The sequence below is a fragment of the Musa acuminata genome, chromosome BXJ3-10, assembly GCF_036884655.1.
Source record: "Musa acuminata AAA Group cultivar baxijiao chromosome BXJ3-10, Cavendish_Baxijiao_AAA, whole genome shotgun sequence".
Classification (NCBI taxonomy): Eukaryota; Viridiplantae; Streptophyta; class Magnoliopsida; order Zingiberales; family Musaceae; genus Musa; species Musa acuminata.
The window spans coordinates 17,581,526-17,605,409 of record NC_088358.1 but is presented as its reverse complement, the minus strand read 5'-3'; the positions used below and the strand labels follow the sequence as shown (position 1 = coordinate 17,605,409).

The 23,884-nt window shown below is 40.1% G+C and overlaps 1 protein-coding gene across 5 annotated transcripts; it reads left to right on the top strand.

Annotated features, from left to right (window-relative positions):
* The first annotated feature begins 232 nt into the window (after positions 1–232).
* On the top strand, positions 233–23,151 carry LOC135582397 (two-component response regulator-like PRR73). 5 transcript variants are annotated; one of them, XM_065170559.1, is made up of 9 exons: positions 233–510; positions 913–1,267; positions 11,411–11,572; positions 11,683–11,816; positions 12,052–12,210; positions 14,317–14,482; positions 14,562–14,997; positions 15,083–15,902; positions 22,803–23,151. In XM_065170559.1, the coding sequence occupies exons 1-9, from the start codon at positions 496–498 to the stop codon at positions 22,917–22,919; spliced, it is 2,364 nt and encodes a 787-aa protein (XP_065026631.1). In that variant the 5' UTR covers positions 233–495; the 3' UTR covers positions 22,920–23,151. The 5 variants fall into 5 exon arrangements, with proteins under 5 accessions (XP_065026631.1, XP_065026629.1, XP_065026630.1 ...); XM_065170557.1 differs by having other exon boundaries at positions 817–1,267; XM_065170558.1 differs by having other exon boundaries at positions 779–1,267.
* Positions 23,152–23,884: the final 733 nt, after the last annotated feature.

Here is a 23,884-nt window from a genome sequence, read left to right as displayed (position 1 = left end):
TTGATCTCGTCCACGTGTACCTCCACGTGAGGCCATCTCCCGTCGGACTTGGCCTCGACGCCTGTTGCCCACCTCCATTTGCTCCACGTCACCCGGCGACCCGACCCTAATATCTCTCTCCTTCGACGCCTCCGGTTCCGATGATATCTCGTCTCAAACCCAAACTCCCCATCCCCCACGCACCATCCCCCACCCCCCGAGCACCCCCGCGCCCCGCCTCGGCGACCCCCCCCCGCCCCCCCCCGCCGCGGTCCGAGCCGTAGTCCATGGCGCTTCCCCCTGGCCAAGACCAAGAAGGAGCTCCTCCTCGCCGACCTGAGATTTAGATTCCCCAAATCGGATCCTCCTCCTCCCGGAAATTTTCTTGTCCTTTATTTTTTTGGATCTTTACAGGGAGTTCGTAGTTGGTCGGATCTCCGGGAACGGGTTCCTGAGATTTCACACTTTTATCGGTGGCGGAGGGACTCGAAATCTGATACGTTTTCCCTGTTCTTGATGGTGTTAATCAAGGTTGTTGGGAGTTCCTCTTGGTCTGGAAATCTATTTGGCGTTTTGTTGGATTCTTTTGTTGGCTCTTTGCTCTTTGTGGTTCTCGATTAGCTCTTTGGGCTTTTCGTTAGTATCGCTGTTGATCGTCATGTAAGGCCGCAAATCGGCGGATTACTCTTTCATTTTGATGATTGTCTTTGTTTTGAAGTCTGATTCGAAGGCGATATCGTGTTTTACTCGAAATAGCTGTTTTTTCTTTTGTTGGTCTGAGAATGGTTTCAATTTGCAGTGCTTCGAGTTCATCGCCATCTTTTATTGTGGTTTCAGAAATAGGTGGTGTTGATCGGGGTTTACGTTCTATGCTCGTTAAGAAGGGAACGAGATGTGTGCATTTAGTTGTTATTGATGGTAGGTGCCCATCAGGTGAGCCCCGATGGGGGTAGGAATAAGGGGCTGGCGAGCAGTAGCCATCGGGATCAGAACGAGTACAAAGAGGTAGCGGATGCCGCTGCCGAGGAACGTCAAGGGCTCTCAGAGGAAGATGAGTCCAAGATCAATGAGGCAGTGGGAGGGTTGAACCATAACCAGATAGGGGATGCTGTGCCACCGGAACAACAGTCTGGTGGGCTCCAGAAGCAGCAGCAGCAACAGTCGCCAGGGCCAATCATCCGCTGGGAGAGGTTCCTTCCCGTCAGAACGCTCAAGATTTTGCTGGTGGAGTATGATGATTCGACGCGTCAAGTTGTCAGTGCGTTACTCCGCAACTGCAGTTATGAAGGTAAACATTCAATCTCCTGGTGATTCTGCTTTAGTTCTAACTCAATTCTATTGTAAGTGCTGAACTTAGTGTGCTAAAAAAAGGCAACAACTGTCATCTTCATATCTTCTAAATATAATAGATTTTCCATTCTAGGTGGGCTAGACATTTGTTTTGTTGTTCTGACTTCTGATTTTGATAAATATTCTACATTTTCCTTATAGGTTGGGTAAACTGTAGTTGATTTTCTGTTATACACAATAAATATGTGATTTAGATGGACATATCTATTGAGTTGCTTTATTTGCTTTATTTCAGCTTCTTCAACCAAATGGAGGGATGAGGGAACTCCCTTTCCTTTAAAGGGAAAATGTTTCTGTGCTCATATGGTCTTACTGAACTTTGCTTGCAATATTTAGGCAATGACCAAGAGATTTTCATTTCAATTGTTCACTTCCTTTTACTTGTGATGAGTTTTTACTTTGCATGCCCATTAATTGTTTGTTTTTAATGGGATCGATCATCGAAATATAGGAGATTGAAGATCACAGTGGTCATCACAGTGGTCATAGACAAAAGAATTCACCGGTCTAAATGTTGTAAGCCTATGATGGAATTTGATACTTAATTGTAGATAACAACAGTAAAGGTCCTTATAAGATCTGGGGATTATTAAACATACAACATGTGTTACATGCTCAAACAAGATACCTAACAAATGCATACTGGTGATATCCTTTAAAGAACTATGGATTATTATCAAGTGCACATGGTTATTATGTTCCTTTTATCAAATATCATTTTGTTTTACTTGTGGGAGTCTATCCACCCATTAACATAATCATGGTTGAATTGCTCCCTAGTTGTAAATACAATTACGTATGGGCTCTGTGCTGGCTCAAACCAAGGTACTTAAGTCTGAAAATTAGAGCTTGGATCATTTCAGTCATGGCATAGGCTGATCCACATCAAGGCAAAGCCTAACTCCATTCCCAAGTTTGAAGTGCATGCAAAGAAATGGATTGTGTATGTATGGGAATAAACAACATTAGTATATTTAATGCCATGATTTAAATGACTCTTTTCAGGAAGAAAATAATATGGGATACTTCTTGATATCTATAGGTTAATGTTAAGACTGAACCTAGCGTTTGAGGCTTCTATCATTATGGGGTTTGAATTTTTATAGGTTAATCTGCATTTATGAATTTATAGATTGTAAGCTTTTCTTATGGCAAGTAGAATGAACAGTTGTCTTACTTGCCCTGAATATTCCAGTGCATAGAAGTTTATAGATTGTTCTTTTGTGTTTCATTACATGGAATCTCTTTTGCAACACCTTTTCTCCATCTATAATTGTTTTGAGTATGAAATTATTTCATATTGTCCACTTTTTGTTGTTTTAAAATTCATGTCATACACTATCATTTATAATATGTTATTTTATTTTTATGTTGGGTTAAGGTCCATTTTAGCCCATGTGGTTTTGGCTATAGATCACTTAAGCCTTTATGGTTTACTCATGTAAAAAAAAAACCCCTACATTTTTAAAAATGTAGCATATAAGTTCCCCTCGTCAAGTTTGAGTTAACAAACATTAGAGTATGCTCACGTGGCATGCTGATATACAATAAATCATTAATATAATGACACATGTAATTTATGTTTAGAAAAGGGTTAAGGTCCATTTTAGCCCCTGTGGTTTTGGTCATGGACCACTTAAGCCCTTATGGTTTATTCGTGTCTAAAATAACCCTTATATTTTAAATAACGTAGCATATAAGCCCCTTCCGTCAAGTCTGAGTTAACAGACGTCCACCATCAATGGTAGGAGGAGGCGTCATGGAAGCGACCACTAGCAGTAGCACCGAGCCTCTCCTGTCTAATAGGGCGTCGTACGCACGTAGCCTCTCCCGCACTGATGACGAGCTCATGAGCTTTCGGTTCTGCCTTAGGTGGATGTGCGTCGACCAGCCCGATGCTAGGCACACAGTGCTCTCCTGGTCCCTCTTCCCCCTCTTAGGTGTCTTTGTCCCTACCGCTTCCCACTTCGTCCTCTCCTGTGCCCTCACCCGTTGCGCCTACAACGTGATGGTCCAACTCTCCCTCACCTCCACCTCCACCTCCGGCCTCTCTTACCTTTATCTCTTCACCTTCGTCCACCGCCATGGTGTCACGGACTTAGCTGGTTTTGCTTAAGTCGTACGGTACCCTTGCGTGTCCGTCCGCAAAGGTCAGCCTCCCCGAAGCCTCCCATGGTCCCTTGGGACCCACGAAAGAGAAAACGGGTTAGAGAAAATGCCTCACTCGGGATCCACAAGCAAACATTCCAGGAAACACTTCATAGACAATGCAAATTACAAACAGACTTTACAAGCTCTGAACAGTTGCACAACAAAGGGTTAAAATGGTCCATTATAGACCGAAAATCTCTCACAAGTGTCCACATGACACAACCTTTATTTACAAGCCTAAAGTTGCCACCAAACCCAACTAAAATGGGACTATTAAGCCTTCGGCCGTCCCTCTACATGCTGTGCAAAGCATGAACATATCGAAAGACACGGACATACATAAGCATTACATCAAACATCCTGTTTCAAAGTTTGTCCGTGACATTCTCCCCCACTTATTCCTTCGACGTCCTTGTCGAAGCCTTTGTGAACACTACAACTCCTCGCCTTTGCTGAGTCTTCAATCTTCTGCTCTAGCGGCAATGCGCCTCTTGGCTTCCAGCTGCTCTCCGCTGTTGTTTTTTTTTAGTAGTCGAACCTTTGATCCGCCATGCTACTTCAACTCACCAATGACTCTGACTCTAGTGTGGGGTTGGCTGAGTTATGTTGATCCTTGTTGATTCCTGCGAATCCTCCAAATAAAGGAAAAAGACCATCCTTACTATGCGTCAGTCTCTCAAATGCCTCATGCTGCTTGAACTGGGCGGATGCTTGTTGAAGCTTTAACGAGCATCGCCTCGCAAACTTTCGAAGTTTTTGGTCATTCCTCTACAAAATTTGCTCATCGACTCTTCTTTCACTTAGTTGTCACTTCCAAGTAGATTCGCATCACTTCCGCTTTCGATTAGCATTCTGTTGGGAAATGAGGCGGATACTCTACTCTCAGTAGCACTGATCACCAATGGTGAGGATTTGACAACTATTGTCTTTTAATATCTTCGAAGGGTCTTTGAACCTATGCAGAGCTCCTCTGCTGGATAGATAAGAGAATTAGGGTACTCGGTTTCGCCCATTCTCTTAAGGGTTAAGAAGGCAAAGGTTACTTGACTTCGCCCGCCTCCTCGAGGTTGTACTCCATGCATCGAGTTCGTTACTGGCCTTCGCCTGCTCTTTGCTCATACTTCTGAAGCACTTGAAGTGTTTGCACTTCTTGCGTTGAGTTAGTTACTGTGATTCACCTTCTTAATGTCATCGAACTTCTGGAATGCAGGAAGTTTTCACCCCAACTTGGAGTAATTCTCTAATAGATTTGGTCGCCTCTAGGATTGTACCGTCTTCTCCATCAACCCTGCCGCCTACTTTACTGAGTAGCAAAGGTACAGCACCACGTACTGCCTACTTCGTTCCTTGGTCGTGCACTCTTACCTGACCCGAAGTCCTTCACTTTTGGCTATCTTGATGAGACGCTCGTTGACACCGGCCTTACGAAGTTCCTTGGCCTCTGCCCTTCAGCCTTGTCTCGGTACTTGGAGTTTGTCTCTGCATGCTCCACCTCCTCGGCCCCTTTCACGACCAAGCGCTCTCCCTCCATGAGAGCAAGGGATCAATGACTATCACGGAAGTCCCGCCTCTGCGGTACCATGGCGCTACCATGCCCATGGCCCTATTATCCGTCACCTCGCATCTACATCCCTTTTCTTCACGATCAGTAGATATGTCTCTGTGGCACTCCTCCGAGTTCACCTCCATTCTAACTGATGCTTGATTTTGGGTAGCTAAGTCCCTTTGGACTCGTCGTCGCTTCCTCGCCCCTTTTGACCCCTTGCTTCAACACCTCTGTGTTCTCCAAGTAGCTCCTTTTGGTCGATGAAAAGACAAACTACAACTCCCATGCATGGCCTCTGCCATTACGTTATAGGATTTGCACTAATTCTGTTCTCCTTAGCTTCCTTGGTAGCAACGTTCGCTTATTCGATCTTGTCCTCTGACTTGCCGGGCTCCCTTAAGCGAATATGGGCTCTTGAGCAGTCCAACTCTCTAGCTGCTTCGATTATACCTCTACATGATCAAGCCCTTCCCATGGGACTCACTGGTACTTGCATTCGAACTTTTCCCTTGGTGGAACACAGCTCCTATATGCTGATGACCAAGGCTTTCATTCGATGCAAAATTCGATACACGCACGGATGCCCCGCCTCTGCGGTACTATGGCCTTCACTCCTTGAATCCATAGCCCTTCTTGCCGTCGTGTTGTTCACCGAAGTGGAGCTTCCAGTAGCTCTCGATCATACCTCCGTATAATCTAGTCCCTCACGGGACTCATTCATGTGTATCACATTGCCACGAACTGTTCCACCACGATCCGTTGCACCATGTCGCCTCCTGGTGACATCTCCATTGCATTCTGATCCTTGTGGGATGAACTCGAATTGTGATCCCTCCATGTGTGGCCTCTGCCAATACATCACAGGGTTTCTTCCACCTTTGATTTTGTTCACTCCTTTGGCAATCGACCTTCATCCACCCACTCTTGGGTTACACCTAGATGAAGTATCGCTCTAGGACAGTCCGTTGCCTAGTAGCTCCCGAAGTCCCTCGACTTCACTGCAATTAGTGCACCATTGCCTGGATCCTGGGCCTTTGCCCCTACCAGCATAATCTTCGCTGCACACCGCTTCCTTCATGGCAACTTGAATGACAACACTGTGGCATATTCTTCAAGAGTACCCGCCTCCACGTCCTCTTGCCCCGTGCTAAGGCCTTCTGAACCCAACTTCGCCTCCGTAAGTTGAGTCGCCTTAGTTCCTCCATCAAATGCTTCTCCGAGATAAGGTGCATGTGCCTAGAAGCTCCCTTCGTCTTTAGCACCATGCACCATGCAAGATGAGTCCGCTCCATCAGAATGAAGGACCCATGGAACAACATGATTCTGCTCTTGCCTCTGCAAGAGTTCGTGTCCTTGACCTCTGTCCAAGGAAAGCATTGTGCCTCCGCTCCATGTTCCATCGTCTATGCTGGCTCTCTTCATGCGGCTTGGGTACTTCACCAAGTTACACCCAAGTTGCTCCACTCATCGTTTTGCATTGAGTTGATGGTGGCCCTCGCGCCCACCATTCCACGGGTCAACCCTCCCTTAAGTCCGATCTCCATATCGACTCCAAGTGTGCCTTCATTTGTGTTGCTTTGGGTCACTCCCCTACTTGATCTCGCAATGCATCCACCAATGCATTCTCTCGAGCGAGATCATGCGACGACTCCTCGCCGCTTGCTCAGTCCATTGAGCTTCGTGGAGTTGTTGTTTGTTGAGGTACTCCTCAACATGTGAGGTCCGTCCCACATAATTCTCCCTCTGGAGAGCCGGGACTTATCCCTCCTGGATAACTGTCCCGTTGGAGCAATATCTCTCTTCGTTTTAGAGACCACCATCCCTTTGAACTACTCTGATTTGCTGAACAAACTATGCATTGTTCTGCCTCCTACAAACGCACTTGCTAGATTGCGACTCCACGTCAATACAGCCCCCGTTGCACCACTTAAGGCCTAGCAACATGATGAACTCGTTGCACACTTCAGCCTCCTACGGACGTATCCTTCACATGCCGAAGAGAAAGTTTTAATACTCCATGGCGCCGAGTTTCGATCGCCTTGGGATAGCCGCGGACATTCCATCGTCCGCATACAAGCCCATGTATGAGTACCGAATTCTTTGAGTTAGCAATTCCCCTCACCTCTGTGAGCTTTGCACAACTCTTTCGGTCGCTGAGCAACTCATTCCACCTTGTATGATCTCATCTTTTACCAAGCGCCTCGCTTGCCTTCAGCACCATCAAGTATAGTTGTCAACGTTGAGCCGTAGCTCAAACTCAGCCATCCCAACCTTTGTGTGCTTCGCATTCTTCCAAGCTTGCCTGTTCTCGTGGCGCCTCTCGCGCGAAGGGTTGGTCATTCCTCTGAATGTCAATCTCAGATGCTCGCTCCTCCGAGCGACTCCTTTTCCCTACATCTCCATGCCCGTTTTCTCCCAAATGGTCGTGCGTGTGCTGACTGCCCTCAACGCAGCCCCGCTAGGTCCCCCACGTTTGCATGCTAAGTGTTTCTATGAGTGCTTGTCCCACTCCGATACCATCTGTCACGGACTTAGCTGGTTTTGCTTAAGTCGTGCGGCACTCTTGCGTGTCCGTCCGCAAAGGTCAGCCTCCCCGAAACCTCCCATGGTCCCTTAGGACCCACAAAAGAGAAAACAGGTTAGAGAAAATGCCTCACTCGGGATCCACAAGCAAACATTCTAGGAAACACTTTATAGATAATGCAAATTACAAGCAAAATTTATAAGCTCTGAACAGTTGCACAACAAAGGGTCAAAATGGTCCATTACAGACCGAAAATCTCTCACAAGTGTCCACATGACACAACCTTTATTTACAAGCCTAAAGCTGCCACCAAACCTAACTAAAATGATACTATTAAGCCTTCGGTCGTCCCTCTACATGCTGTGCAAAGCATGAATATATCGAAAGACACGGACATACATAATCATTACATCAAACATCCTGTTTCGAAGTTTGTCCGTGACAATAGGTTCCGTCGCTTCCTCTTCCTTGACAAAATGGATATTAACCTTTTTTTAAACTTAAATTACACATGTCATTATATTAAGGGTTAAGGTCCATTTTAGCCTATGTGGTTTTGGCCATGGACCTCTTAAGCCCTTATAGTTTACTTGTATCTAAAATAACTCTTATATTTTTAAAAACGTAGCATATAAGCCTCTCCCGTCAAGTTTGAGTTAACAAACGTTATAGTTTGCTTATGTGGCATGTTGACTCATAATAAACACATTAATATAATGACATGTGTAATTTAGAGTTAAGGTCTATTTTAGCTCCTATGGTTTTGGCCATGGACCTCTTAAGCCCTTATGGTTTACTCGTGCCTAAAATAACCCATATATTTTAAAAAACATAGCATATAAGCCCCTCTCGTCAAGTCTGAGTTAAAAGACGTTAGAGTCTGTTTACGTGGTATACTGACTCACAATAAATCATTAATATAATGACACGTGTAATTTAAGTTTAAAAAAAACTGAGACATCCATCAATGGCTAAAGGAGGCGTCGTTGTGGAATCGATCACCAATAGCAACATCGAGTTGTTGTTGCCTAGCAGGTCATCGTCAGTGCGGGAGAGGCTGTGTGCGTATAATGCCCTACTAGGTAGCAGTGGCTCGGTGTTGTTGTTGGTGGTCACTTCCACAACGACGCCTCCTCCTGCCATTGATGGAGGTTTTAGTTTTTTATTTAACTGAAATTGTATGTGTCATTATATTAATGATTTATTGTGAGTCAGCATGCCACGCAAGTAGACTTTAATGTCTGTTAACTCAAACTTGACGGGAGAGGCTTATATGTTACGTTTTTGAAAATATAGGGACTATTTTAGACACGAGTAAACCATAAGGGCTTAAGAGGTCTATGGCAAAAACTACAAGGGCTAAAATGAACCTTAATCCTAAATTACACATGTCATTATATTAATAGTTTATTGTGAGTCAACATGCCACGTAAGCAGACTTTAACATCTATTAACTATGACTTGACGGGAGGAGCTTATATACTATGTTTTTGAAAATGTACGAGTTATTTTAGACACGAATAAACTATAAGGGCTTGAGAGGTCCACAACCAAAACCATAGGGGCTAAAATGGACCTTAACCCTTATATTAATGGTTTCTTGTGAGTCAGTATGCCGCGTAAGTAGACTCTAACGTCTGTTAACTCAGACTTGACGGGAGGGACTTATATGTTACGTTTTTTAAAATGTAGTAGTTATTTTAGACACGAGTAAACCATAAAGGCTTAAGTGGTTCATGACCAAAACCACAGGGGCTAGAATAGACCTTAACAATTTTTTAAACTTAAATTACATATGTCATTATATTAATGGTTTATTGTGAGTCAGCATGCCATATAACCAGACTTTAACGTTTGTTACCTCAGACTTGACGGGTGGGGCTTATATGCTACGTTTTTTAAAATGTAAAGGTTCTTTTAGACATGAGTAAACCATAAGTGCTTAAATGGTCCATGGCCAAAACCACAAGGGCTAAAATGGACCTTAACCCTTTTGTATTTATAAATGAATTTTTCCAGAATATGAAATTAGCTCCTATTGTCAACTTCAAGGATTTTAATTTCAAATGATAGCGCCCGTACTGGGCGGTATCAGCCTGGTTGCGGTGAGGGAAGAATAAATGTCGAGGGAGAAGAGAGAGAAGGCGTTTGAAGAAGAGGGAGAATCAGGAGAACCTTGACGCTTTCTGATCCAGTGCTGCCCTCCCTCGATGATCCCGATCCAGAAGGTACTAGAGATGCGGCGGCTCAGCTTCTTCTTCGCCGCGTTCTTCGTCGAAGGCTGAAGATGCTTGCGACCTTTGTCGCATTCTTCGCCGAAGGCCGAAGGCGTCTGTAGCCTTCGATGCCTTCGTCGAATGCCGTAGATGTAGAGAAGATTAATCTTCTTCTCGTTTGACACGACGAGGAGAAGAAAAGGAGGCGATGTCACCGAGGCAGCATACGCCTCCTTTTTTTTAATTATATTATATTATATATATATATACGTACCGAACGATATATCCTAGCGTACCGCTCGGTACACCTATACCCATACCGTACTGTACCGAGCAAAGCTCGAAACACCGGTACGATACGAAATTACGAACCTTGGTCAACTTTGTGTTAACTTTTTTTTAAAATTCTTTCGAAGGACACCAAAGCAGTACAGGTCTAGTATTGTCAGTTCAATGAGGTGTCAGAACTAATATTGGACCAAGGTTTTAAACTTTGGTACCCACAAGGGTTTCCATTGTTTTCCATGACCAATTGAGCTTATGTTTCCTTTTTGACTCCTGACATGGTTCACTTGTTTTATCTAGACCCAAAGAATTCTGAGCTATTTAGTTTGCAGAGTATGCAGATTAAACCATGAATGGGACCATCTTGGTGTGGCAGTTATCAAACCAATTGGTTCAATACAAACATGTTCAAATTGACAAACTCGTTAAGTTGGTAATTTTTCAGTAAGGACAACAAGGGTAAAATATTATGGCGAACATTTCATCCCCCTTCCTCTTCCCTTCTTGTCATGGTGCTTGTTTGTTTTGTCCTTGACTTCTCTAGATGTTATATTTTTATGGTAATATTTCTGGGAGATGGTGTTTGTATTTAGACTCCTTAATGCTCTTCTTTCCCATGGTAATTATTAGTTTTACTTTCTTATATCCTACAATAAGGTTTGCCTTCATTTATTCCAACTGGTTCTTAATTTAAAAATAACCAGTTAAATTTGTATAAGTATAATACCAGCTTTGTTTTTAGTTTTAAACTATATTCTTAGTATCACATTTTCTTTTTAATTATGGACCAATAAACCTTGACACTCCTGAGCTCCATGAGTGTTTATAGATCAGAAGCAACTATTGCAGACCTGACCTTGTCATAAAATGCAAGGTCCGAGGCCCAAAGTTCTATTTTCTAGACACATGGTGGATGGTAATGGTTCATTTTCCTGACCTGATGGTATTCCTACTAATTAGATAGGATAAACGTCTCTCTAGATTTGCAAGGAAAAATGAAAATCAATATTATATTTAATGGCAATGATACCCCTGAAAATTTTCTTAAGGAGTCTTTATTATCAGCTTGATGTATCCATATGAGATTCTAATAACGACCTACAATTATGACTATTTCATGATCTAACTTGGTTCTACACCCATCCAAGAACAACTAAGTTTTATATTTCAAGAAACATGTGCCACGCCTATAGTATTATCAGGTATTGGTTTACTCAGTAATAAAAAAAACTTTATGGCTTGCTAAATTTGTCTTTGGTACACATTTTCTTGAACTAAAGCTACTTTATTTTCTTAGCAGTGAGTTCAATATAAATAATCAGCTGGTAATTGATTTATTTACTTTTTCATTCTTGACAGTTACTGCTGTTGCAAATGGTCTACAGGCATGGAAAATATTGGGGGATCTAACTAATCATATTGACCTTGTCTTGACTGAGGTAGTCATGCCTGGTTTAACAGGCATCGGTCTTCTAAGCAAGATCATGAACCATAAAACCTGCAAGAATATTCCTGTGATCAGTGAGTATTCTTCTTTTATTTCATTATTAAAATATCAATTTCTTAAAGTGTTTATCAATTATTCGTATGTGATACTTTTAACTGCTTCACTTTTTGAGCTTTGTGTGCAGTGATGTCATCAAATGATTCCATGGGTACTGTCTTTAAGTGTCTATCGAAAGGTGCAGTTGACTTTTTGCTGAAGCCTATCCGGAAGAATGAGCTTAAAAACCTTTGGCAGCATGTCTGGAGAAGATGCCACAGTGTAATTTATCTTGTTCACTGATAATTTCAAGCTCTTTATGTTATGGTGTCTGTCAAAAGTCATAGTCATCTATATCATTGTCATAAGTATCTTCAATTTTTGATGGGTCAAGGCACTTTGATACTGGTTTTGTCACAATGAGACCTTTTGTCCTCTATCCGTTGGTTGATTGTTTTAGTAAATTATCCTCCCCCCTTGTGTTTGTTTCTGATTGCACCAACTTGCTTTATCTCAGTCCAGCAGTAGCGGAAGTGAGAGTGGAATCCAAACCCAGAAATCAGTTAAGTCAAAGAGCTCTGATGACTCTGACAATAATAGTGGCAGCAATGATGATGACAATGGGAGTGTAGGCTTTAATGCAAGAGATGGCAGTGACAATGGTAGTGGAACTCAGGTAAACTTTCTTCTAACATGTTTTACTTGTCATCTTCTTATCTTTCATTATGGGAGCACAAAAATAAGATATTTATATGATAACTAATAAATGTTGGCTGCATCTAATTTTCTGCGCTGGAGCTTCAATGCTTTCTGGAACATACGATTTGTTTCTAAATGCCTCTTTCTTTACAGATTTCTGAAGTTGTCTTATGGTTCTAAATTCTAATGCCATGATCAACTTTATGGGCAACATGTGGAAGAACATCAACTTGTTCCTTTTTGTTTTTATTTGTAAAACCTGTGTGCATCCTAATCTACTTATTGACACTACTTAATGACACTAATTTCATCACATAATTTGATTTAGTATGCACTAAAAAGAACCTACTTTATAATAAGTTGCATAGATCAGAAATGTTTTGTGAACAAATTATGGGAAGATTTGTTTGTCTTACTGTTGTCACTTCTAATGATGCATTTATGATAATAATGACCCTCTAATATCTGAACTTGCTTACAGCTAGCATCCCAATCTAAAATTACTTTGTTTCTAACCTTTTTGAACTATTTAGACGAATGATAGTACAGAATTGATTTGTGCATTGAGATTATAAAGTCCACTAGAATTGCATCACAAGAATAAGCTGAATGTAAAAAGGAAATAACAATTGTGAAAGAGCAATCACTGAATCTACTGAGATCTTCAGTTGGGAGGATGACTCCACTTAAGCTAGTTACTATTGACCAATGAACTCGATGTCAGAACATTTTGTTGTATAAAACTGAGTCTCTTTTAGTACCAAACACTCCCTTACATATGATTCATGTCTATACCACATTTCATGAATCATGAATCATTTTCTCATCTTCTGTGCATCTTGTAGATATCTTCTGGTATATTCAACTCTTGCTTCAGGCTCTTATTGGAGTATAGAATTTTTTCATGTACATTTGCCCTCCCTTAGTCATACAGCTTTGTGGTACCTCTAAGCATCATTTGATTGTGATGATCACAAAGCTTAGAATTGTCTGAAGTTATTTATGGTATATGTCTTACTTATAGATATCATTACAATGTGTTGGTATCTGACATGTATATGTGGGCCATACTGTTATTTTCTCTTACTTCTCTTTCATGATATTCTTAAGAAAAACCAAGAAGAGAGCGATTAATTTACTAGCCCTGGACCAACTGAAAAGATAGAGAGGTGTGCCTATTTCTTTTTCACATGACAAACCTTGATGGCTCATAAGCTATGTGAAGTTGGATTGATCAATAATGGGAAATTTTCATACATTTTTCCTCCAAACATTGAATTTATCCCTCCAAACTTTAAAATATCATAGATTTCCTGCAAAATTATATATTATAACAAATCAAATATATCCCTTCCAAGAGCTACCTTTAGTGGGTATTGGCTAAAAGTTGGTTAAATGGTATGGCACTATGGCTAAGCTCTAATTGGGGTGAGAGGATGAGTCAAATATAAGAAATGCTCATTTCACCTCTAACTTACTGATGCAATGAACCTATCTCTTACCCTCTCAGCTTTACCTATCTGAATCATGTCCAAATTTGATTTCAATTGTCCAAATCCTTCCCTTTCTCAATCCCCCATTATCTAGTCTCTCTTTTACATGTGTAAATCATCTTATGAGAGAGAGAGAGAGAGAGAGAGAGAGAGAGAGAGATGTGTGATGTTATGAATGGAAGGAGAGAGATGCTTCATATTTATAATGAATGGATCAGACTGTTCCAGAGCCATTTATCAAGGGTGCATTAAGAAGTAATCCTCATGACCATTAATGTTCTGGGAGCGTATCTGAAAAAGCAAACAAGAACTTGTTCCTAACAATCAAAGAAAACAGTAGGCCAATGATGGATAATTAGTGGGACATATTTGATAAACTTACTCTTTTGCAGATGTAGAAAATTTTGGAGTTCAAAGGAATAAATAAGATATTTCGGTATTCTGAAGGATATGTATGAAATATTACCACAGTTCAGCAATTTGAGAAGAACAGAATGCCTTTTGTTGCCTTTCTTTTGCAACATCCTCGCATTACCTATAAGGCTTCCATACACAATGAGTGCTAGAAAAGATTCTAATTTGACACGCAGAGTTCCTGGACAAAGCGTGCTGCAGAGGTTGACAACTCCCAGCCTATATCTTCTTCAGATAGGTTAGCTGATCCGCCTGATAGTACTTGTGCACAAGTAATTCATGCGACACCCAAAACCTTTTGTAAAGATCTGCTGCCTACATCTGCCAACAGAGAAAACCAGGGTAAGCTAATATTACTTCAAAAACAACTAACTTGTCACATATTTCCAGTGTTCTTGTAAAACTTTGGTCTGTCCTCTAGATGATTGCATGGGCAAAGACTTGGAGATTGGAGTCTGCAGGGCTCCAGAAATGCAAAATGAAACTAATCCTAGCGAGCAGCATTGTACCAAACAAACAGACACAATAGTGGATAAATTGTCCGCAAAGGACCCCAAGAATGAGGGCCTTCTAAGCACTCTTCGCAACAATCTGTTTGATGATTCAAGTGCTCAAGCTGCTAACCTGACTGGTGCAATTGATAATAGCTCTGATACTCAAGTGGCGACCGGAGCTATTCAGACTCTCAGTGGCTTCTCCAAGATCTCAGAAGGCCAAAATAAGATTAACTACACCTCAAAAGATTTGCTGCCCCATAAGCTGAGTTTAAAGAGGTTGAGATCAATTGGTGAGAGTGGAACTGCCACTCGAGATGACCGAAATGTTGTAAGACGTTCAGATTTGTCTGCATTTTCAAGGTGCAGCAAACAAACAATTTAAAAATATATTGTTCATTATATAGCTCAGAAAGATAGAAGTTCTAACTGCTCTTATACATGCAAGGTATCACACATCTGCTGCTTCTAATCAAGCCCCCATCGGAGGTGGAGGAAGCTTCTCCCCACTTGACAATAGCTCAGAAGCAATTAAGACAGTATCTACAAACAATTTTATCTCTGGTTCCAATGTGGCTTTCCTGAAGCAAGGCTCCAATGGCAGTAGTAACAACAATGACATGGGATCCTACACCAAGAATGTTTTCACAAAACCAGCATCATACAAAGATAAAGCAGCATCTTCATTATTAGTCAAGTGTGCACAGACCTCAGCTTTTCATCCGGTGCAGTATCGAGCCTCAGAAAGCCAGGAGCCTGTGCAGGAGAATGTGGAAAATGTGACAACAGCTTCAGCCACAGGACATTTGAGGGATATCCAGCATCAAGTCCCGGCACAACATCATCATCATCACCACTATCATCACCATCACCACCATGTTCACAATGTGCAGCAGCACAAACCACAGCTGCCACAAAATCGCAGCGACTTGTCACTAAAGAACAATGCAGGAGCTGCACCACAATGTGGGTCATCCAGTGTGTTTAATGGGCCAGTTGAGTGTGATGCTGCAAATTATAGCATAAATGGAAGCCACTCAGGCAGTAATCATGGAAGCAATGGAAATAATGGAAGTAGTACTTCTATCCAAACTGGAGGATTGAACATGGAGAGTGCTAATGGTATTGCAGAACAGAATGGCCCTGGAAGTGGAAATGGAAGTGGGAGTGGCAGCGGTAGTGGAATAGATCAGAACCGACTAGCTCAAAGAGAGGCTGCCTTGAAGAAGTTTCGGCAAAAAAGGAAAGAAAGGAACTATGGAAAGAAGGTAGCTCTATCTTTGCTTTGATGTTTTAAATTGATTTTATTTTGAGAGCATGCACATTTATTTGAACAGTGAAGCATATGCATCCAGTGCACCTCCAATTTGAATTATCTTTGGCAAACTAAAGTTGTGCCTTTAAGATAAAATTGATTGGTGCACAATCTTTAGCTCAGTACATCATCATGTTGAAACCAAGGTTTTTAATCTCATATCGTACTGACATATTGAGTTTTGCTCGGTATGGTATGGTGCCAGTGTACCATGCGGTATACTAGGGTGTATCGAGTGGTATACCTAAAATATGTATAAAACCCCTTCGAAAATACCTGAAAAATAGAAAAAAGTTAGGATAAAGTTTTTAAGTTAGAAATAAATATACATTTAGTATAGTGCCACATATCTTTTTCGAGCTTTGAGGAGTTGCCTTGTGCAAGGTTCGCAATTTCAGTTTGTTTTGGATCATCCTTCCATTAATATTGAATTATCTACAGAAAAACTATTTGAATTGTTAGATTATTTTGTATACAATTTAAATTTTAAGATTCAAATAAATTAAGTAATCATATGTGTAGATATACCTGATTCTACTACCAAAACGAACGATGGGCCTCCACGGGTGGTGGATCGAGATCATCGATCCTATATATCTATATATTAATATGATATGTTTGTCGGACCTAATCCTGAAATTAATCCCACGACATAGTGTATTGATATACCATATGTCATTTGCGCATTAATGTGGTAATGGTCATAGGTTGATCATCGTGAATCACATGTGTCCGAGGCGGCTCCTGAGGCATGTATTGGTGAATGTCAGAACTTCTAATTTCGCTACTGATCTGTTGCTTCGTGTCATATTGTTGCTCGGAGAAGTATAACCAACTATCACCGTACTGTTGTTGGCCATAACATTCGCCATAATACGACAATTGTGAATACAATAAGTTTCGTTCTATGTCTATGTCGTGTAGGCTTTGTCGCATCTACTAAAAATCATCCACTGGCTTCCCCTTCCCCTTCCGTGTATAAACTTGACCAGTACCTCATTGAGCTCCATGATTTGAATCTTTGATGGTATGTGTAAAACACTGCTCCTTGGTCCATACACCACCCTCAAATTGTGTAAACGGGACCAACGACTCCCTAATGTCGCCGCTATCATCGGTCAAGGCATTGTTGTCCACGTCATTACCATGTCTCTGGACCGAGCAAGTTGCTGAATGCGATTGTGAAGGTGTCTCATCGCCTGACTCGATTTTTTCCAACAGTGCAACTGATGCTACTGCTTTCCCCTTTGTCTTTGCCTTTGTATGTTGGGCGGATAATTGTGATGGTTGGGTGTCTCTAGTTTCTAAAGTAGATCTTGTCTAGCTCCTTCTGCCATGTTCTGACCGAGGGAGATTTTTCTTCTACTTGGGATGTGCTTCCTCTTCTTCTATTGCCTCGGTGATAAAACACGAAGGACATTGAGGATCTCCCACCCCATCAAGCAGAGGATCCTCTTGGTTCTCCGTCACTTCGACCCACTCTAACATCAGCTCTAAATCTTCATTGTAGAAATGGAGGTCGAGGGGATCAATCTTTGGTTCCTCTGGCTCCTTGTCCAGCTCGACACACCGCAACCTTAATCGCTTGTTATAGTGGACCTATACCAGTTTCTCAACCATTTATACGATTGTTGTGGACCTTCATATAAATTAATGCGAACGTTAACTAATTATGTTTGCAACCACTAGATATCGTCGTTTGTGAAAGTACACGAACGACAATCTTCCTTAAATTTAGTGCATCCCCTCCAAATTGTAGCCACCACTCTGTCACAGACTTAGTTGGAATTGCTAAAGTCATGAAGCACCCTTGTGGCAAAGATACGGACTTAGCTGGAGTTGCCTAAGTCGTGAAGTACCCTTGCGCCAACTCCTCGGACTTAGTTGGGATTGCCTAAGTCATGAGGCGCCCTTGCGACATATGCGTCCATAAAGGGTTAGCCTAGTTGCAACCTCGTATACGTCCCGAAGGACCTGTAAAACAGAAAGTTGATTAGACTAAAAATGAGCAACGGACAAGTCCTGACGTCTCGCGAAGAAGGAAGCTTTACAAGCAATTCAACGAGCACCTTGAGTGCAAGAGAGAAAAGAGAGGAAGGAGAAAACAAGGACTTTAGAAGGTAGAATGAGCAGTTGCAAGTCCACAAACAGCTACTCACCAGGTGTCGAGCGCGAAGGCAAGTTCCCATCAAGTTAACGTGCGAATTTATGAAGATTGTTCAACACTCAACACTATACCGAAGCCCCATCCAGCCCTATACCACCCGGGGGGTTCCAGGGTGCTGAGATGGCTAACATCTTGCTTGCAGTTGCGGTCTGCAGAAAATAGCCCGTGGCACGTGAAAACAGAGCCATTTTAGGGTAATTTTGCCTGGCGTAGTGATTGGTCGCACTGTAGTGCTGCAACCTATTCGAACATGTATTTTTACAAGGAAAAACACACAAAACCAAGGCAAAAGATGCTGCTAAGCATCTGTACATGGATGCAAAAGTGACGAACGGTTCATTGAACGAAGTTGTTGCAAGTGCACGACGACTGTTCTTGACAACTCGATTGCAAAAAGATATAAATAAGACTTTATTAGCATAACAAATAATCAATATCAAATATAGTTGATAATAAATACCAGGATCCATTGTGTAATGCACGATACTAACCAATTGTATCTCGGAATAATTGACCCTCCATAAAAACATCGATTGCATCAGTAGTGGATGACAAGAGTCAATATATAACATTTTTTGGTGTCGTTAGCAAATCATTTTGCGTTCCAAGAGTATATCGAAATTGAATTGTTGGGTTTAGATAATATGCTGCAAGACATAATATTATTAGTAGAAATTTTTTATTCAATAAAAAATTATGAATTAAATTACACTGAATATAAATTTACTTGTATTATGGATATGTTGGTCCATATGAACTTTAGTCCTACGATCAATGATTTATAAGTATTGGTTGGCCTTAAAATTATCTTTGAATGCTTTCCTGACCTCGTCTCTTGTTGTAATTAACATATGTTTAAGATAAGGCATTTGTGGACACTCGTCTATATCGATCTTACGGAGGACAATATAAAGTGGTTCTACACTTTTTATGATTTCATTCACGATCTCCCAAAATCTAAAAGAAAGAATGGTCTTTTCCATCTTTTTATCGCTCAATCTCGAATATTTGGAATCAGACCATTTTTGTGAGGTGACCGTTGCCTTGAGGCCCTACCTCTTTTACTGTAATGACTTTAGCATAATAAAATTGGTAGCAAACCGAATGACTCCAGGTCGGAGTATCTCACCATTTACATACCTACCTTTACATTAAAGAGTCGATCCAAATATGATTATATATAAACTTTGTAATTGACTATACTCGAGCTACACACTTGCTGACCAATGCTAGCTCGCCAATATCCTTTAGCATTATATCCATGCAATGAGCTACACATGTAGTCCAAAACAATGTTTTTTCTTTTTTTTATCAATTGTAAACCTGTCCTTTGTAAATTTGCTCTATTATTGTTGACTATTTAGACAATATATTGTGGTCTAATCTCCTCTACTATAGTGTCCATCAAATTTTCAATATAGTTTATATCTTGGATTTTGTTAGAAACATTAATCGACTTATGAAACACCACCCGTTTGTTGCAATAAACAAAAACAATTATGATACTCATTCTTGTTGATCCTGTCCAATTGTCACATATTAATGTTACCCCATATTCGTCTCATTGTCTCTTGAAAGATTTGATCCAATCCTTTAATTATGTCACCTCATCTAAATACATGTCGTGGATCTCCCTCGATGTTTGAGGTTGGATCCCCATGCTAGACTTTTGAATAGAAGAGATCATGCTATAGTAATATGGACCTTGGGCCATGTTTGCTGGAATCCTATGAAAGCTGAACTATTTTGAAATTGCCTTCACAATATTCCGCTTCTTTTCTTTTGCATATGTATCGTCAATCCGTGTTTGTTTCGTTATTTGTGGAGGATAGACTTACGAATCAATATCAACAATATCTGGTATGGACCTCTTGCCAAGACCTCTCATTAAAACCACAGAGTCTACCATGCCTTCTGCTACTAGTTCAGCTTAACTGAGGAGGGGCAGTTGGTTTGCTCATGTTGGCTGACCTCTGGATTCCCCTACCATTGTCATGCTCCCATTGTGAGTCAGGTCGTCGATGTCTCGTTGCTTCGTCATACATATACTGATGCTCTAGTGATGAACGAATACCAGCTGTGAGATTCGGGTCGATTTCATCATCGCGACCCTCATAGTTGTCATAAACTGGTTCCTACGTAGTCCTACAGTATTTTTACTCAACTCTTACCTTCTTTTTTGTTGTATCTTCTCTTGCTTGGTGTAACTTATCTCGAAATAATTTATGGACCTCCATCGGAACCTTCTTATATTTTGCAACATCGGGATATTCACCGGTTAAATTCATCTTCATCTGAGTGATTCCTCCATCATTGCTAATGTAGTCACAATAAATATATTGCCAATGATGACAGTTCCTATCCATCTTTCGAGCATGAACCCAAGCGTCATCATATGACTGTTCTTTTAATGTCATGTTCTTACCAAATTTAAATTAAATAAGCTATAATCATGTAAAGCATCCTAATAGGTATTAAAGATATTAAATTGACTCAATATCGATCAAATTTTAATTAAATCATCATTAAAAACATTAATCGTAGCAATAAATTTTTTATTAAAACCTAATTAAACCTATTTTACCACTATAAACATGTTAAACACATAAAAAAAGTATTAAATATGTAATTTTATCTAATATAGGTTAAATTATGATAAAATCATCATTAGACACACTAATCACATAATTAACATAGTTAATTATCCACTAATTATTTTTCTTTCAATACTATAAGCATGTCGAACACTCTAATAGGTATTAAAGACATTGAATTGACCCAATATCGATTAAATTTTGATTAAATTATCATTAAAACCACTAATCATAATATTAAAAAACTTTATTAGAGCTTAATTAAACCTATTTTATCATCATAAATATGTTAAACATATAAAAAAAATTAAATATATATTTTTGATTCAATATGGGTCAAATTACGATAAAATCATCATTCGATATACTAGTCACAATTAACATACTTAATTACCCACTAATTATTTCTCTTTTAATACCATGTCAAACACCCTAATATGTATTAAAGAAATTGAATTGACCTAATATCAATCAGATTTCGATTAAATCATCATTAAAACCACTAATCGAAGCATTAAAAAACTTTCTATTTAAATCTATTATACCATCACAAACATATGATCCAATACTTAATATGCATGAAATATAAACATTTAATCTATTAAGTGTCTAATTTTGAATAAATCAATATTAAACATAATAATCATAGTATTAAAAACCTTAATTACTCCTTAATTAATACTATTCTACTATCAAAAGCATATCAAACAACATATTAGACATAAAGTCATACATCGAATAGGCGTAATAATCTCATAAATCAATAAAAATCTAGAAAGAGAATACATATGTCTTGATAAAAAGTTCTTCCTCTTAATCCTACCAAGTTTGCCTCCTAAATTTAATTCAATCCACAAATCATTGCTTTATTGAGTTTAGGAGAGTGAAAATGTGATAATAAAAGAGAGATTGTGAGTAAAAATGAGTTTAAGAAAGTTTAAGAGTGTGAGAGAGAAATGGATTGAAAGAGAGAGGAGAAAAGGATTTAAAAACCCTTTAGGATACCTCCAACGGTCAAATTGATCATTTGAAAATCGTTATCAATCGATAATGGTTGAAATCGATCGGTATTGCTTGGTACAGGTCAGTAATGGTCGAAATCGACCAGTACCGCTCGGTACAGCCTCATATCGCTCAATATGGAGCCAAAAACCTGATATTGCCTGGTAATGGGTGGTTCGCATGCTAGTCTACTAGCGAATCGGTACGGACCATTCATACCAGGCAGTACAATACGAAATTAAAAACCCTAGTTGAAACTACCAATCCTACCTTCTATCTAATAGAAGTAGAAAAGGAAAAAATAAATGCAAAAAGAAAAAGTGAAGCAAATTAAAAGGAAAAGGGCAAGCTAAAATATGGATATGGACTTTTACTAAAATATCTTCAAGAATCTTAATACTGGACCTCACTGCTTTTTTGTTTTTTTGCTGGTTCTTGGGAAAAATTGACACCAGAGTTTATTGAAGCAACATGAAATATAACTACTTGCAAACTCTTGTAAGTAATTGCTTTCTTTATTAAAAAAATGGCTTCTTTTGAGGAAAATTACATTTGATGTGCTGACGCTCGACATATGTGGATTTTGTTAGACCTGAAAGAGAAATAATCATCTGGAGATGGAGGTAATTAGCATAGAAGAGAAATTTGATTGTAGTGCAAAATAAAGAAAAACATGGGACTCAGAATTTATCCTTGATTTGACCACAGCCTAAAAAAAATCTCAATTGTCATTAGAAGTAGTATGTTTCCTTACTTCAAGCACAGTATGTATACTCAGGAGCATCAGGTAATGCATAATATGTTTTTCGGATCTTGTATTCTTCTTCGTTTCGGTTGTCACTATTCATTTTTTCTTCTATGGATAAAATAACCTCCAATTTGCAAGAATATTTACTTGTTCGATTAGGACAAGCTTTATAAAGAAGAAACCTTGTAGCATATCGCAAAGATTTGTTAATGTTGGTGTGCCCAATTGCCCTTGATATTCTGATCATTGAGTGATAATTTTATAGACCGTCTGTGACCATGTGATTACACCATAAGTTGAAAATACAGACGAAAGTGAAGTTTTAGTGGCTTTGATTTTCAGGTCCGCTACCAGAGCAGGAAAAGACTTGCGGAGCAGCGGCCTCGTGTGCGTGGGCAATTTGTGCGGCAATCCATGCATGAACACACTAGCCAAGATGCAGAAAGATGGCCTTCGTGACCATCTGATTGGACTGTTAGCCAGCAGGCATTTGCATTATCTCGATCCAAGTCAGTTAATTGATGGATAGATCTTGTATACACATGGCTTGAGAACACTAGAAAAAAGGGACTCTCTCTGTGCTGTACTAATTAGCAACTACATAATGTTTCTTAACCTTGTTCCATATCTATCAGCTACATTATGAAACTACATTCCTTAATCGGTAGAATTTTAATTATTGCTCTCAAAACTTCTGCTCTTATCATGATCTCTTTACATTGTCGGCTGTTGGAATTATATTTGCAGATTAGCTTTGTTTTACCAAGTTGAATTATGTTTGCAACGATCACTTGAAACTTGTGTGTGTCATGAGTGGCAGGCTTCGGGACACTTGGCCTTTCGGGATGTCTCACTTCTTCATTTGTCATAAACTTTGTTGCTGGAGGACGAGATCTACAATGAATGCCTATGATGACTTCGCCACTTCAGAGGTCAGAGAGCCACACATCACTTGATATCCTGGTCTGGCTCAAGTCTTTTCCTGTCTCAGAAATATAGCTCTTCGTCAGTATAATGGAAATCTAGTTTTGTTTACCTGCTTTTTCTTTTCGTTTCTTTTTTTTTTTGGTCTTCCTAAAATGTAACCCTTTCTTTTCCCACTTTACCAAGGGACAAAAAAAAAGGGCGATATGTGATGTCTTCATTTGCGTCATTCGCGGTTCATTGCTCCAAAGATCATTACTGCCATGATGTCAATTAACAGTGGTAGGTGAAGGCTTCATGGAAGATTCGGTAGCTGATGGTGTACTTCCACAGTTTTGAGTGCTATCTTGCTTCCCGTCATCTTGGCCATGTGATCCCAATTCTACTCGGCTTCCTTGAAAGCAAAGTCATCACTACTGACACAAGGGAATATGTCCGCAATAAAAAAAAAAGATCGACACGACGTGGATTCTGCTCTTCCTTTTGTTAATAGTTCCAAT

Excerpts from the sequence above, each read along its gene's own strand:
- LOC135582397 (XM_065170557.1), top strand. The coding sequence starts at position 895 with ATGGTAGGTGCCCATCAGGTGAGCCCCGATGGGGGTAGGAATAAGGGG. Across the intron at positions 1,268-11,410 it reads CCGCAACTGCAGTTATGAAG|TTACTGCTGTTGCAAATGGT; the intron begins GTAAACATTCAA and ends CATTCTTGACAG. Across the intron at positions 11,817-12,051 it reads TCTGGAGAAGATGCCACAGT|TCCAGCAGTAGCGGAAGTGA; the intron begins GTAATTTATCTT and ends GCTTTATCTCAG.